General features: G+C 51.6%; 2 protein-coding genes across 6 annotated transcripts in view; one reads left to right on the top strand and one right to left on the bottom strand.

Moving 5' to 3' along the window:
- STRN4 (striatin 4) overlaps positions 1-5073 on the bottom strand; it is a gene marked incomplete at its 5' end in the record, with an annotated part of 24853 nt that extends 19780 nt beyond the window's left edge. Inside the window, one exon of the mRNA XM_079985374.1 lies at positions 4654-5073. Within this exon, the coding sequence (XP_079841500.1) occupies positions 4654-5073 (420 nt within the window). The remainder of the gene's footprint in view (positions 1-4653) is intronic.
- On the top strand, positions 4503-12383 carry FKRP (fukutin related protein). Of its 5 annotated transcripts, none has more exons than XM_079985578.1 (3): positions 6288-8086; positions 8524-9629; positions 9679-12383. In XM_079985578.1, the coding sequence occupies exon 3, from the start codon at positions 9836-9838 to the stop codon at positions 11345-11347; it is 1512 nt and encodes a 503-aa protein (XP_079841704.1). In that variant the 5' UTR covers positions 6288-8086; positions 8524-9629; positions 9679-9835; the 3' UTR covers positions 11348-12383. The 5 variants fall into 5 exon arrangements, with proteins under 5 accessions (XP_079841702.1, XP_079841705.1, XP_079841706.1 ...); XM_079985577.1 differs by having other exon boundaries at positions 8524-9194; positions 9232-12383; XM_079985576.1 differs by lacking the exons at positions 6288-8086; positions 8524-9629 and adding an exon at positions 4503-4632 and having other exon boundaries at positions 9744-12382.
- The last annotated feature ends 2910 nt before the right edge of the window (positions 12384-15293 follow it).

Below are 15293 nucleotides of genomic sequence, written 5' to 3' on the forward strand. Positions count from 1 at the left end.
TTGAGACTGTCAAATGTCTCCGCTGGTAGGAAAGTCACATACTGACTTTAAACAGCTTCCCTTAACACAATTCCCAGCCACACGGAATCAGTTCTTGTTGAACAGATTATCTGAAATTTGCCCTTGACAGGATCAGCTGCGTGCACCCCAGGGAAGCTCACAAACGAGCCACCCCTCGTGCCTTTGTCTCCAGCATTTACAAATCAGCTGTTTACTGCCTCTGAATACCATTTTAAGCTAATTATGGCTAGCCACCTAAATCTCTCTGTGAACATGCCTAATCTATCTTTAAAGCTGCCTATTATGATTACATCTCTATTCTGCCTTTCCTCCAAGGAACTCAAGGTAGCAGGTGTGGTTCTTCCCTCCTAGTTTTATCCTCGCACCAATCCTGCGAAGTAGGTTAGGGTGAGCATCATAGCCAAGGGGGTATGTGCACTTGGATCCTGGCTGCTCGCCGGTCAGCTGAACGTAATTTCATTTTGCAGAGTTTCAACATACTGCCGATTGGTTCTACTAGATGATCCCAAGTGCCAGTTTTTAAGAGTGAACGATTGCTTCCGATTTACACTCCCTTATCGTTCTGGTGGCAGATAACCATTCGGTTTTTAAGAAAACCAACACGATTCGTGAGAGGCAGAGCTTCCCATGGGACATGCACTGTGATTTCAGGTGCTGCATGCTACCTCTGGTCAAACAGGTTTTCAGCACAAAACAAACAGTGGTTCACCAGAGGGAAAAAGAAGGATGGGCACTTATACTATGAGCAGTAACTTCTGGCTACAGCCCTTTCAAAAGATACAGTGGTGCCTCGCAAGGTGAAATTAATCCGTTCCGTGAGGCTCTTCGTATAGCGGTTTTTTGGTCTTGCGAAGCAAGCCCATTGACAGCTTAGCGGATTAGCGCTATTAGCGGCTTAGCGGCTTTTAGCGGATCAGCTGATAAGCGGCTTAGGGCTTAAGAAAAGGGGGGGGAGGGAAAAAACCCTGCAGGAACTCGCAAGACATTTTCGTCTTGCGAAGCAAGCCCATAGGGAAATTCGTTTTGTGAAGCGCCTCCAAAACGGAAAACCCTTTCGTCTAGCGGGTTTTCCGTCTTGCGAGGCTTTCGTCTTGCGGGGCACCACTGTGGCTAGTTTGGGGCAGTTGTTAAGAGGGTCGGACTAGGAGCTAGGAGACCAAGGTTCAAATCCCCACTTGGCTCACTGGGTGGCCATGGCGCCAGTCACTACCTCTCAGCCTAACCTAAGGTCCCAGGCCCTAAGGAAGTTAGATTAGCCTCAACCAGAGCCAGGGCCTTTTCAACTCTGGCCCTGGCCTGGTGGAACGCTGTCTCATGAGACCAGGGCCCTGCAGGATCTGATCTCTTTCCACAGGGCCTGTAAGACAGAGTTGTTCCGCCTGGCCTTTGGCTTGGAGCCAATTTGATTCCCTCTCTCTCTTTCTTTTTTCTTTTCCTTCTCCTCCTGCGATGAGTCTACATTTTAATATTTTAATGTTGTATTTTAATTTTGTTTTTAAGTTGTAATCATTCAACTTGTTTTTATTATTGCTTGTTAGCCGCCCTGAGCCCGGCCTTGGCTGGGGAGGGCAGGGTATAAATAAAAATTATTAATTATTATTATTATTATTATTATTATTATTATTAACCTATCTTGCAGGGCAGTTGTGCAGATTAAATGAGGGAGAGAGAACCATATACAGCACCCTGAGCTTGTGGGATAAGAAGGCAGGATGTAAACGAAATAAATAAGTAAGTAAGAGCACAATGACCATCTCTTAACACAACCTCTGTTCAGCCCCCTGCTCTACCGCCTTTGCATCCATGCTAAAATACATGTTGTTCCACCTCCCTTTGTGCCAGTTACTATGGCAGTAGGGACAGCTGCTTCCCAGCCACCTGGGAGCCATAGGTGTCAGCTTCCTCCTTCCTCTTCCCATACACACCCCATCTCCCCATTTGCTAGGGAACAGGTGGCAGCAATATCCACCCACTCACCCCCCCCACTCTGCCACCACAGAAAGTAGAGACGAAATCCTTTCACAGGCTTCCACTCACAGTTGGCAATGCATCAGTTACTTTCAACCTCTTGCCTTTCTGAGGTAATGCAGATATATTGCCCAGGTCATTTCTTTCTTGCTCATTTCTTTCCACATCCCTACAAGGGGAAGGGACCAACTATCCACCCCCTTTAGTACATCCAGCCTCAAAACTACTCAACACCCAAGACAACTTTAGAATAATGCGCCTCCCTGCTCTCATCAATTTCACCCATTTCACTATAAGGGGTTATTTGGACTGAGATTTACCATCCATCTCCCTTTTCCCATTTCCTGTGCTAAATCTCTGGCAGCCAGATAACACTGACCTGAAGTGATTAATACTCTCTAAACCCTAAACAATGAAGCAAGTTTCACTGAAATCAGTGGGGGATGCTACTGCTCTCATGTTCTTTGAGACAAACAGAATTCCAGACCATAATCATAAATTGCTTTGGGTTTGAGGGTTCGCTGACGCCATCCCCAGAGGCTCACTCTCCCTATGCGTATCTTCCCCACTGACTATGCATCACTGACGGTGGCTGAGACAGCACTGAACATATTCTCCCTGCTACCCTCACCTCGTAGGATGTGTGTTTAAGTCCATAGTTCAGAAGGGGAGAACCTGCTTTGCATATGGAAAGTTCAATGCCTGGTGTCCCCAGGTAAGGCAGGGAGAGACCCCTAGTGGAAACCCTGCAGAACCACTGCCTGAGCTGGGTGGACCAATGGTCTGACCTGGTATGAGTCCACTTCCTACATGCAAAAAAAATCCACAACTAGCAGTTCCTAAGCCCTCTTCTGTGGGAATCAGCCCACCATCGCAACATACGGCATCTCTAGAAGGGCAGCAAAATTGGGGGAGGGAGGCGGAATCCAGCCCCCTCAAATTTACCCTTTTTAACAGAGTACACTAGGAGAAGCATCCTATTTGCATAGGGATATTCCTGTTGGACTAAAGAATGGAAGGAAGGCCTCAGGAGCACAGGAAGCGAACACAGACCATCTAGCTCAGCATTGTCTGGGCAACTGATGACAAGAGTCCTTCTGGAATTACAGTCTCTCTTTCCCATTGATTTAAGCACATCTTCCGCCGTGGCATCCTGGGCCTTGAAGTGGAAGCAGCCGCCTTCTCCACCGAGTAGTACTTGAGGTGGTGTCCAGAGTGAGATTAGATGGAAAAGCTTAGAATGAACACCTTCTGGAAGGAGGGGAAGTATCTCTTCCCCTCCCCGCCAAACCATAATTTTAACTGCTACATGAAAGGAGCTCAAAACACTCTTTGGGGTTTATCCCCAGATCCAACTTCTACGGGAATAATCCCCACAGCCTTCCTGAGGGGTGCAGACCCTCCAAGTGTCTCTATTTCCAGGGACAGGCCTGGAATTACAAAAGCCGACCCAGTTTCTGATTTGATCCCGGAATGTCCCATTTTTCATCGCTTTTCATGGGAAAAATGTTGGAGGGTATGGAGTTATGTGATCCCAGAGCCAAGGAGATAAGTAAGTATGCAACCTTTGGAAGACATTTGAAGGCAGTTCTGTACAGGGAAGTTTTTAAATGTTCAGTGTTTCTATATATCATAGAATCATAGAGTTGGAAGAGACCACAAGGGCCATCGAGTCCAACCCCCTGCCAAGCAGGAAACACCATCAGAGCACTCCTGACATATGGTTGTCAAGCCTCTGCTTAAAGACCTCCAAAGAAGGAGACTCCACCACACTCCTTGGCAGCAAATTCCACTGTCAAACAGCTCTTACTGTCAGGAAGTTCTTCCTAATGTTTGGGTGGAATCTTTTTTCTTGTACTTTGGAGCCATTGCTCCGTGTCCGCTTCTCTGGAGCAGCAGAAAACAACCTTTCTCCCTCCTCTATGTGACATCCTTTTATATATTTGAACATGGCTATCATATCACCCCTTAACCTCCTCTTCTCCAGGCTAAACATGCCCAGCTCCCTTAGCCGTTCCTCATAAGGCATCGTTTCCAGGCCTTTGACCATTTTGGTTGCCCTCCTCTGGACACGTTCCAGTTTCTCAGTGTCCTTCTTGAACTGTGGTGCCCAGAACTGGACACAGTACTCCAGGTGAGGTCTGACCAGAGCAGAATACAGTGGCACTATTACTTCCCTTGATCTAGATGCTATACTCCTATTGATGCAGCCCAGAACTGCATTGGCTTTTTTAGCTGCCGCGTCACACTGTTGGCTCATGTCAAGTTTGGGGGCAAGCCGGTCACAAATTTATATATTTATCAGATATAATGATGATGGGATAGGAAGCCCCTGTTTCCAAGGGAGAAATCTTGCAGGGCACTGGGGTGGCTGGGGGCGGTGTTGCCAGGCCCCCTTGCGGGGCTATGCAATGGGGTGGTAAGAGTGCCTTCCTCTGGCAGGGAGTCCCACGCTTCGTGGCCGCAGCCGTGACCCCCGGAGCTTGGGGGGCGCCGCGCCTGCCCCCACCCCCACCCCCGCCAGTCCCGTCGGCCACCATTTCCCACCAAGATGGCGACGGCAGTGGCAGGAGCAGCAGGAGGAGGAGGAGGAGGAGGAAAGAAGAGGCGACCCCGCGGCTGTCCCCGCGCCCTCGGCTCCCGGTAAGCGCCGGCCCCTCTCACCTGCAGCTCGGCCCTCTCGGCCTCCCAGCGGCTCTTCTCGGCCTCGAAGCGCGCCCACTCGTGCTGGATGAAGTGCAGGATGCCCGGCAGGCTCAGCTCGCCGCGGCCGGGGCCGCCCTGAGAGGCCGCCGCCGCCGCCGCCGCCGCCGCCGTGCCTTGCTGAGGCGGCGGCGGAGGGGGCGGCTGAGGCGGCTGGTCTCCCGCCGCCGCCGCCGCGGCCAGCGCCTGCTGGTGCAGCTGCTGGGCCCGCGCCGCCACCCGCTCGGCCTCCATCGGGGCTCCGGCCGGCTGCGGCTGAGGAGGCGGCGACGGGGAAGAGGAGGAGGAGGAGGAGGAGGAGGAGCACGACGACGACGAGGAGGAGGAGGGCGGCGGCGGCGGCGGCGGAGGTGGTGGCGGCGGCGGCTGCTGCTGCCACATAGTGAGCCCGCCGCGCGCGGGGGGAGGGAGGAGGAGGGCGGGCGGCGGGCAGCGGGTCCCGGTCTGCGAGGGGAGGAGGCGGAGGAGGAGAGCGAGAGCGGGGGACAGAGAGGACGTGCGGGAGGGAGGAGCGGGGGCCACTTCCTGCCAAATAGGGAGCCGGCCAGGAAATGCGGCCTAGGTCGGCTCGGGAGGCGCTCGCGGCTACTACGCCGCAGAAGAGTGTGAAGCCGGAGGGAGAGAGAGAAGGGAGGGGAGGCGTTTCCATGGTGACTGGAGGGGTGGGCCGCATCCTCCCTCTCTCTGATCTCCGCCGCCTCCTATCCCTGCTCCTCTCGCAGAATTTGGGGGGGCGGGGGCGTTGCCGTGGTAACCGGAGTAGGGGGGGGCGCGCGCGCCGCTCTATCCTTCCACGCGCGCGCAGGCAGGCTGCTCCCCACCCTCGTGCAACGTCCGCGCGCAGGGCCCCGAATCTAACCGCCCGCCCGTTCGAAAGAGAGCGGGCGAGGTCACCATGGCAACGCGGCCTGCTAGCTCGGGGCCTTCGGAAAAGCCGCCCCCGAGCAGGGCGCCCACCGCCAGCACCTTAGCAACCGGCTGCCGTCATCCCTCCTCTTCCTCTTCCTCCTCCTCCTCCTCGGGAGGATAGACAGGGTGGCAACATACACCCCCCCCCCCGCCCCATGAAGTGAAATTAAATTTAAAAGGACGTGACAGAGCTGACTGGGATTGCATTGGGGGCACGCAGAAGCCTATTTGGGGTGCGGGGAGGGGGGGGTGAAGGGTAAAGTAGAAGAGGGACGGTGTGGTGTAGTGGTTAGAGGACCCGGACTGTGGCATGGGAGACCAGGGTTCACTGGGAGAGGCCTGGCCACTGAGGGGGTGCCCCTCTCAGCCTACCTCGCAGGGTTCTTGTGAGGATGAAACGGGGAGGAGGAGGACTGTGAGCACCTTGGAGGAAAGCTGGGGTGCAGTTGCAATAGGTAAAGGTAAAGGGACCCCTGACCATTAGGTCCAATCGTGGCCGACTCTGGGGTTGCAGCGCTCATCTCGCTTTATTGGTTGAGGGAGCCGGCGTACAACTTCCGTGCCATTTGGCCAGGATGACTAAGCCGCTTCTGGCGAACCAGAGCAGCGCACGGAAACACCGTTTACCTTCCCGCCAGAGCGGTACCTATTTATCTACTTGCACTTTGACATGCTTTCGAACTGCTAGGTTGGCAGGAGCAGGGAGCGAGGAACGGGAGCTCACCCCGTCGCGGGGATTCAAACCGCTGACCTTCTGATCAGCAAGTCCTAGGCTCTGTGGTTTAACCCACAGCGCCCCCCGCATGCAGTAAATAAGCCATATAATAAATAAGCAGGTTGTTGCCAAGGGAGTGAGGAAGGCATGCAAGTTCAGCCAAGGTGTCCTCTAAGAAGGGCCTGTGGTCAGGGGTAGTTATTTCTGCTGTTGCCACTGTATTAAATGTCATCATCGCCATTTGTTATTGTTATCTTTTAAAGCAACATCCATGCGCACAGCGCTTTGCAGACTAGAAGAGGGCAGGGACATGCCCCAAAGGTCTCCTACTCCCTCAGGCTGAATTCATTGCATAATCCTGCCCCTTCCTCTCTGGTCTCCATTGCATTGTGACAACAATTAGACTCGCCACTAGCACCACCATAATGTAACAACAGCCGTCCTTCAGAAGTGCTTTCGTTGAGATTCCTGCCTTGCAGGGGGCTGGGCTGGATGACCCTTAGGCTCCCTTCCAGCTCTGCAATTCTACGTGAATTGATGGGTTCTGCAAGTCCTGTTCCCTTCTTAAAGAATGGTTTGTCAAAAAGGCTACTGTCAATTAATCTTTAAAATGCCTATAACCCTCCATGCTTTCCATGTCTGCTTTCAAAATAATAGGTGTCAAGGCTCAAGTGTGCCTGAACGACTCCCAGATGCCTGGGGGAGTAGGGTGTGATGACACTCTGCACATACTCAGAGACATTATCTTCCTGCTTCCTCTGCCTGTCTTTGCATTGAAAACAGGAGCTGTGCTCAAGGCTTGGCTCAAGGCTTAGCTCAAACTAAGCTCAAATAACCACTCCTGCAGTGGGGGGGGATCCTATTATTCTGGGGACCCCACAATTTGCTAAGGGTGCAGCCTGATCTGAGTTTCGTATGTGTGTGTCTTTTAAAAAAGTCATTACTACACACTTCCAGTACACAGGAATAGTACCTGAGCTTGATAAAATGGGGGTGGGAAGGACCATGTTTGCTGCCCCTTCATTTCCTTGGAGGACATAAAATAAAATGGCAATTATTTACCAATGTGGGAGAAAGTGAAGGGGTATACTCTTGGGGTTAGCATTGGGCCAGTGACCAAGTTTGTTCCCTGCACCCTATTCATTGAGAATCAAGCCTCCGTCTGCACAGCATAGCAAGGTGGTGATGAGTGTTAACTCTGCTATTATAGAAAAGAAACCTGATCTTTTTTGTTTGTGTTTTTTCTCCCCCTGAGTAAGTGGCCTTCCCCCAAAGGAAGCTTTCTTGCTCCAGCCCCCCCCCCCATTTGTCTACAGAGGGAGGAGGGTTACAGAGCAACGATTGTCCCTTTACAAACAGAAGCCTTGATCCCTCCAGGGAAATGAGCAAGCTTGATCTAAATAAGATTAAATAAGGCAGCCCCCTCCTGTTCTCCTGGCCCATCTGCCACGGCAGGAAGATTAGTGGGTTTAAAAATAAATAAAAAGGACATATGTTGAGGGTTGCACTCATTAGCGCTACTCTTTTGTTGGCTTCCCTGCTGCTGGTGGTTAATGCCCAGCACGAGCCTTGATGCTTGCACACGCCTGAAAGCATGTTGGCATTTTCTGGCGGCGCTACCGTTCTCCAGGCGGCGCTGTTCCCAACACACCTCGCCATTTACCCGGCTTGTGAATTCTACTTCTGGCATTTTGCATTTCTTTTGGAAGGGCTGCTTGCAATTCATTTGCAAAGACTGGCTGTGCAGTTCACCTGCCCTCAACAAAAATGGTCAAAGGCCTGGAAACAATGCCTTATGAGGAACGGCTAAGGGAGCTGGGCATGTTTAGCCTGGAGAAGAGGAGGTTAAGGGGTGATATGATAGCCATGTTCAAATATATAAAAGGATGTCACATAGAGGAGGGAGAAAGGTTGTTTGCTGCCGCTCCAGAGAAGCGGACATGGAGCAATGGCTCCAAACTACAAGAAAGAAGATTCCACCTAAACATTAGGAAGAACTTCCTGACAGTAAGAGCTGTTTGACAGTGGAATTTGCTGCCAAGGAGTGTGGTGGAGTCTCCTTCTTTGGAGGTCTTTAAGCAGAGGCTTGACAACCATATGTCAGGAGTGCTCTGATGGTGTTTCCTGCTTGGCAGGGGGTTGGACTCGATGGCCCTTGTGGTCTCTTCCAACTCTATGATTCTATGATTCTATGATTCATCCATGAGATCTGAATGTGTTCCATCTCATGCCAGGTCACTTGAATCCATATATGAAGTCTAGATAAGCACTGCATGCTCCGGCCAGCAGAAACACTCCAAAGTCTCGAGCAAAGTCATTTCCCAACTCCCACTGGAGTTGCCAGGGTTTGAATCTTGGACTTCCAGAGCATGGGCCCTGCTACTGAGTGATAGTCCCTCCATATTTTTAATAGCAGTTCATGGCCATTGAGCCTAATGGACAGGGGTGCCAACTTGAATAAAATATGGGAGGGCAGGTAAGCCCCACTGTATAATTGATCACATCAACTTGGTGGGGGGGTCCCCCTCAAATACTTTATTGGGGGGCTAGAAGTTGTCTCCTATGAATGGCTATGTTCTACTGTTGGAGGCAGCATGCTTCTGGAAACATCACGAGGGGAGAGTGTTTTTTTTCATGGGTCCTGCTTATGTGCTTCCCATAGGCATCAGGCTGGCCTGTGTGAGAACAGGATGTTGGACTATGGTAGCCTGATTCAGCAGGGTCCTCTGTTCTTATGTTTTTCTGGACATAATGGCTCCACAGGTTCCCCATCCATTCAAGAACACTTCTTCTTTGTGCTGGTGGCACGCCAAAGTCTGGATTGCCTAGAGCGCTGCATTCTGGGGCGCAACAGTGTGTGTGTGTGTGTGTGTGTGTTGTGTGTGTGTGTGTGTGTGTGAGAGAGAGAGAGAGAGAGAGAGAGAGAGAGAGAGAGAAGCTAAACTAATTCAGTAATGAAAGGCTGCTGTGTACCTGCAGAATTGGCTGCCCGTTGCTTCTCTGCATGAATTGTTGTTCTGAGCTTGCCTCCTACCAAACATTTGTTCTGCGGTGCAGAGGAATTCCATTTCAGCTATGCACCAGGTGCAATTGGATCATTGGTCATGCCTCGTAAGGAGGAACCACAGAATGACTTGCTCTCAGAACAGCCTGCCCTAAATGTGTCTCCATCTTGACATATGCCCCAGTGCCATGACTCTTGCAGAAAGAGAGAGGTGGGTTTCTCTGCAGGAAGACAGTAAGACTCTCTAAAAGGAAATCATTTTAGGTAAAAAGTTTGCTTTTGGTCTCAGAAGTTTGGAGTGATCTATTTGTTTAGTCATGTCCAACTCTTCGTGACCCCATGGACCAGAGCACTATAGCTGATGGTAAAATGGTATTTCCTAAATGTACGATCTTTTGATTATTTCTTCTCCCTGGTTTCCAGGTGAACTAAATTTGGATGGATGAATCTGGAACTGCGAGACTCTCCGTGGGCCAGAGACAAGAGCTCTTCCAAACTCGCCCTGCGCTCGCAAGATGCGCATCACCTTCTGCCAGGGCGTGCTTGCTGTTGCCATCACCATAAATTTACTGATCCTTTTCTACATCTCGAGGCTGCAGCAGCGTGTCTTGCACCGCCACAGGGACCACCCGCACCCCAGTGCCCACCAGCCCCGTGGCCTGCTGAGGTCAGGCGTGACCATCCTCATCAGGGAGTTTGAAGACTTTGAAAACTACGTCCCCGATGTGGTGCGTCTCTTCGTGAAGCACAAGCCCGAGCTGTCCATCGTGGTGGCGGCAGACCGATTGCCTTATCCTCCTATGGTTCTCCCTGGCGCTCCCAACATCCAGGTCGTCGTTCTCAAGCCATCCCCTGACCAGCCTGCCTACGTCTCCAGGCCCGAGACCTACGTGAAGATGGAATACGTGGCGCTGGTGCCGGATGGGGTGAGGGTGGATTCCGCATCCCAGCTGGAGCGAATGCTGGAGGAGTTCAAGGCCAGCCAAGCTCAGGTGCAGATGGTGGCGGCTCCAGTGCAGTCGCTAGCTCCCCTCCAGTGCCTGAACCTCAAGGTGAACCTTAAAGAATGGACGGCCAACTACACAGCAGCTCCGCCTTCCTCCAAGGTGTGTGCGGCCTTGAAAGGCGAGGCTGTCGTCCTCCTCCGCACCAGGGACCTCTTCAACCTCTCCATGCCCCTGGCCAAGCCCTTGCTGACTTCCCTTTTCATCCAGGCCTCCCTGCGGGGATGGGTCGTCCGCCTGCTCGACGTTTCCTTCTCGGCGCTCCACCAGCCTCTGCTCACCTCCTCCCACAACCAGTGGAAGGCCGACAACCTGGCCAAGGCCAACCGCCTGCAGCTCTTCCGCGACTTTGGCATCAAGCGGGTGGTCCTGGAGGACGGCAAGGAGCAGTGGTTTGGCTGCAGCAAGGAGACGCCCCGGTGCTTTGGCACCATCCGCGATGACACGCCGGAATACCTCTACCAGAACCGGTGGACGCCGCCCTGCTGCCTCCGAGCCCTGAGGGAGACGGCCAAGTACGTCATCGGCATCCTGGAGGCGTCCGGGGTGCGCTACTGGCTGGAAGGGGGGACGCTCCTCGGAGCCGCCCGCCACCAAGACATCATCCCGTGGGATTACGACGTGGATCTCGGCGTCTACCTGGAAGACATCCCCAACTGCGAGCTGCTCCGGAGTGCAGATTCCGGCTCCATCGTGGACGAGAAGGGCTTTGTCTGGGAGAAAGCCATTGAGGGGGACTTCTACCGGGTGCAGTACAGCGAGCGCAACCACTTGCACGTCGACCTGTGGCCCTTCTACCCCAAGAACGGCGTGATGACCAAGGACACGTGGATGGACCACCGGCAAGACATTGAGTTCCCGGAGCATTTCCTGAAGCCCTTGGTCCCCATCCCGTTTGCCGGCTTCCTGGCTATGGCGCCCAATGATTACTGGAGCTTCCTGGAGCTGAAGTTTGGAGAAGGGGTGATTGAAAACCCAGAATATCCAAACCCAGCTGTGAAGAGCATGGAGAAGGGAAACTGAAGGAGCCCTCATGAAGGCCCAAGGCTTAAAAGGAGAGGTTCTCAATTATCCGAGCTGAGAGCTTTCCTTCCTTGAACACTTAATGCCATGCAAATGATTATGCAGTCAGGTGATTTACCTGCCCGTTACAGGTACCTCGGTGTCTTGTCCATACTGGAGATGTTTGCAACAGTGAATTGTTTCAAGGTAGCAGCACTGAATTTACATTCTGCCTTTCTGGATCAGATCAAAGGCCCATCTAGCCCAGCATTCTGTTTCCAATGGCAGCCAGACAGGTGCGTCTGGGAAGGTCACGGTCAGGGCATGAAGGTGGTAATGGCTCTTTGCTGTTCTTGGTTCCCGGCAGCAGGTACTCTGAGGTAGACTGCCTTGGTGCTTGAAGGTTTCATTTTGCTGATCCATAGCAAACAGAACCCTTTGAAAACGGAAAGGCTAGGGAGGACCATTGTTGCAGTGAGTTGCAGCGTTGCCTTTCAAAATACAAGGGTCTGTTACGTCACCCCAGGAGGAAAAATCCCCCCGCTGTCGACAGCTGGTTGTTTCAGCAGGAGTCACGCAACAGAGCAAGCAGCCGCGGTGGTTTTCACAAATCAGCCATTTTCCAGAGAGGTAGCTGTGTTAGACTGTTGTTGCAAAAAAAACCCAATGAGTCTTGTGGCACCTCAAGGACTAGCAAATTCAGTGCGGTCAGTTGTTTTGTGACTGAAAAATAAGAGTGCTTAGGATTCAGCGTCCCGCTTCCTCAAAACTGTCCAGGAAGAATTTGATAAGGAGATCATAGCAACAGCGAAATAAGGAAAGCATTAGAAGCAGGTTCTACAGGAGAATGTCAGATGCTGAGAATCAGGCAGGCAGCTCCTATGAGTACAGTGGTACCTCGGGTTACATACGCTTCAGGTTACAGACACTTCAGGTTACAGACTCCGCTAACCCAGAAATAGTACCTCGGGTTAAGAACTTTGCTTCAGGATGAGAACAGAAATCGTGCAGCGGCAGTGGGAGGTCCCATTAGCTAAAGTGGCACCTCAGGTTAAGAACAGTTTCAGGTTAAGAACGACGGACCTCCGGAACGAATTAAGTTCTTAACCCGAAGTACCACTGTATATGAAGAGCCCTGCATCCTATTTGTACCACAGTGGCCAAGGCCATCAAGATCCCCCTGGGAAGCAGGCAGAAAGTAGGTAGAAAATAAATGGCCAGGACTTCAGGAAGGGAGAAGAATTAGCACTGCCGGTGTGATACACCCTTTGAATTCAGACAGAAAGCATTCACAGAGTCATGAATTGCAGAATCTAAGTCCTCATATTCTGCCCATTTACTGGTACAGTGGTGCCCTGCAAGACGAATGCCTCACAAGACGGAAAACCCGCTAGACGAACGGGTTTTCCGTTTTGGAGGTGCTTCGCAAAACGAATTTCCTATGGGCTTGCTTCGCAAGACGAAAATGTCTTGCGAGTTCCTGCGGGTTTCCCTCCCTTCCCCCCCTTTTTCTAAGCCGCTTATCCGATAAGCCGCTAAAAGCCGCTAAACCGCTAATAGCGCTAATCCGCTAAGCTGTCAATGGGCTTGCTTCGCAAGACGAAAAAACCGCTAGACGAAGAGACTCGCGGAACGGATTCTTTTCGTCTTGCGAGGCACCACTGTAGATTGGAATGCAGGAAGCGCCCTTTCTCACTGCTGTTCCTCACTGAAGCTAGGCTGGCTGTAGCACGAGGGGGTCAGGTTTTGAGGGGGACCAGTAGACTTTTATTTCAGTGGGGGACTAGATCACATTGTTTTGAATGCTCAAGTGAAGTCAGCGGGGCATACCCCAAAGGAGGTAAGCTGAGGATTGCAGCCGCGCTCTGGCAGCCTTCCTGCAGAGATGCCATTGGTGCTAATGCAGCAAGGAGACAACTGCAGCATAGATGCGAGGATCTTGCCTTGTAGAATTCAGAACTGGGGGGGGGGGCGCTATCCCTCTTAGCACTGCTTGGTTCTGCTGCTGCAAACTGATATTTATTGGATGGATTAATTGGATTTTATCTAACATACGTTTAAACCGCCTTAAAGAGGAAAAGGCACCTCAGAGCAGCTTATAAAACAGAACACAGCAAAACATACTTAGTAATAATTTATTATTTATACCCTGCCCATCTGGCTGAGTTTCCCCAGCCACTCTGGGCGGCTCCCAATCGAGTGTTAAAAACAAAACAGCATTAAATATTAAAAACTTATTAAAAACAGATATTCTAGAGACAAGGGGCCTTTGCAAAGACATAAAGGCAACTCTCCATTTATGTGGGGATTATGTTCTGAGGCATCGCGCCTTTAATAAGTGAAATCATGTATACCGTATTTTTCGCTCTATAGGACGCACCTTTTCCCCTCCAAAAATGAAGGGGAAATGTGTGTGCGTCCTATGGAGCGAATGCAGGCTTTTGCTGAAGCCTGGAGAACGAGAGGGGTCGGTGCCCGGAGTTCCCACCGGGCTCCGAAGGCTTGCGGATAGCAGCCTGTTCTGGGGGCTGGGGTCGGGGGAAGCTGGGCCTTCCCCCGTCCCCAGCCCCACAAGCTCTGGGAGCGGCGGCGAGGTTGCGCACAATCTTGCCGCCGCTCCTGGACCTGTTCTGGGGTCGGAATTTTTTTTTTTCTTTATTTCCCCCCCTAAAAACTAGGTGCGCCCTATGGTCCAGTGCGCCCTATGGAGCGAAAAATATGGTATTTGAAACACGTTGAAAAAGCCTGCAAGTACCCCTTCTTGCCCCTTTCCACTACGTTTTTGTGGCATTTTCAGGTCAATTCTGCGTTCAGCGCATATATGTGATCACACATATATTGAGCGTGCATAAATAGGGGGGGGGTTGCCTGTATACCCTTGCCTGGCAGGGTGGGTGGTGGCAGAGCTACAACCCACCCACTCCCATAGGAAATAGACTCATTCTGCAGTCATTTGTGAAGACACCTCACTTCCCCTCGCTGAAAGTCGTTGACGGGGCTGGGGTGGGTGGGAGCAGGGTGTTGCATAAATTTCGCCTTGGGGATGCGTTTTACGATTGCAGTGTTATTACATTTTTTAAAAGAAAGAAAAAGAAAATAAACCTTGTGCCACTCGCATTTAACTTGGCAATGCTTCTGTTGGTTTGCTTCTTATATTTAACAGCATTGTAAAAAGTAAAAAAAAAAAAAAATTCACCCTCCTCCGGGGTTGTTGGATTAAGCCAAAGAAAATACCAGAAATGTAGGAAAACTCTAAAGGAAGGAGAAATAACATAAAGAGTCCCATTGTGTTTTTGCTTTTGTTCCAGCCCACTAGTACAGTGGTACCTCGGGTTACATACGCTTCAGGTTACATACGCTTCAGGTTACAGACTCTGCTAACCCAGAAGTAGTGCTTCAGGTTAAGAACTTTGCTTCAGGATGAGAACAGAAATCGTGCTCTGGCGGCGCATCAGCAGCGGGAGGTCCCCTTAGCTAAAGTGGTGCTTCAGGTTAAGAACAGTTTCAGGTTAAGTACGGACCTCCGGAACGAATTAAGTACTTAACCTGAGGTACCACTGTACTGCCTGGGGAGGGTGGCTAGCGGTTTTGAAGGTGGTCAGCTGTGCACTTTCGGGCTCTCTGCCCCACCTGCCCACGTGACCCCAGCCCACTGGCATAGTCATAGCAATTGTGGGCTTGTCTGGGGCCACGCAGCGTCTGTGGCAGGTGTCTCACTTCGTACGGGTGCAAAGTGCCTGTTTCGTTGTCCCTCTCCGGCTGTGTGCTAGTGTACCAAAAGTCGTGCAGACAATGGTCACCTTGTTTCACCTCCCTGCAAGCAGTTTCCTTATAGCCATGAATGCATCGTCACAAGCACAATTTACAAGTTCACATGCACAGCTTGGCAGCCTTCAATCTCCAGGGTCACTTGAGAAGAGGCTTTGTAGCTAATTGCAGACCTTCGGCATGAAAGCAAGAGCCCGTA

Source organism: Podarcis cretensis (assembly GCF_951804945.1).
Source record: "Podarcis cretensis genome assembly, chromosome: 8".
Taxonomy (NCBI): domain Eukaryota; kingdom Metazoa; phylum Chordata; class Lepidosauria; order Squamata; family Lacertidae; genus Podarcis; species Podarcis cretensis.

What these genes read in the sequence shown, in the direction of transcription:
- FKRP (XM_079985576.1), top strand. Translation starts at nt 9,836, where the DNA reads ATGCGCATCACCTTCTGCCAGGGCGTGCTTGCTGTTGCCATCACCATA.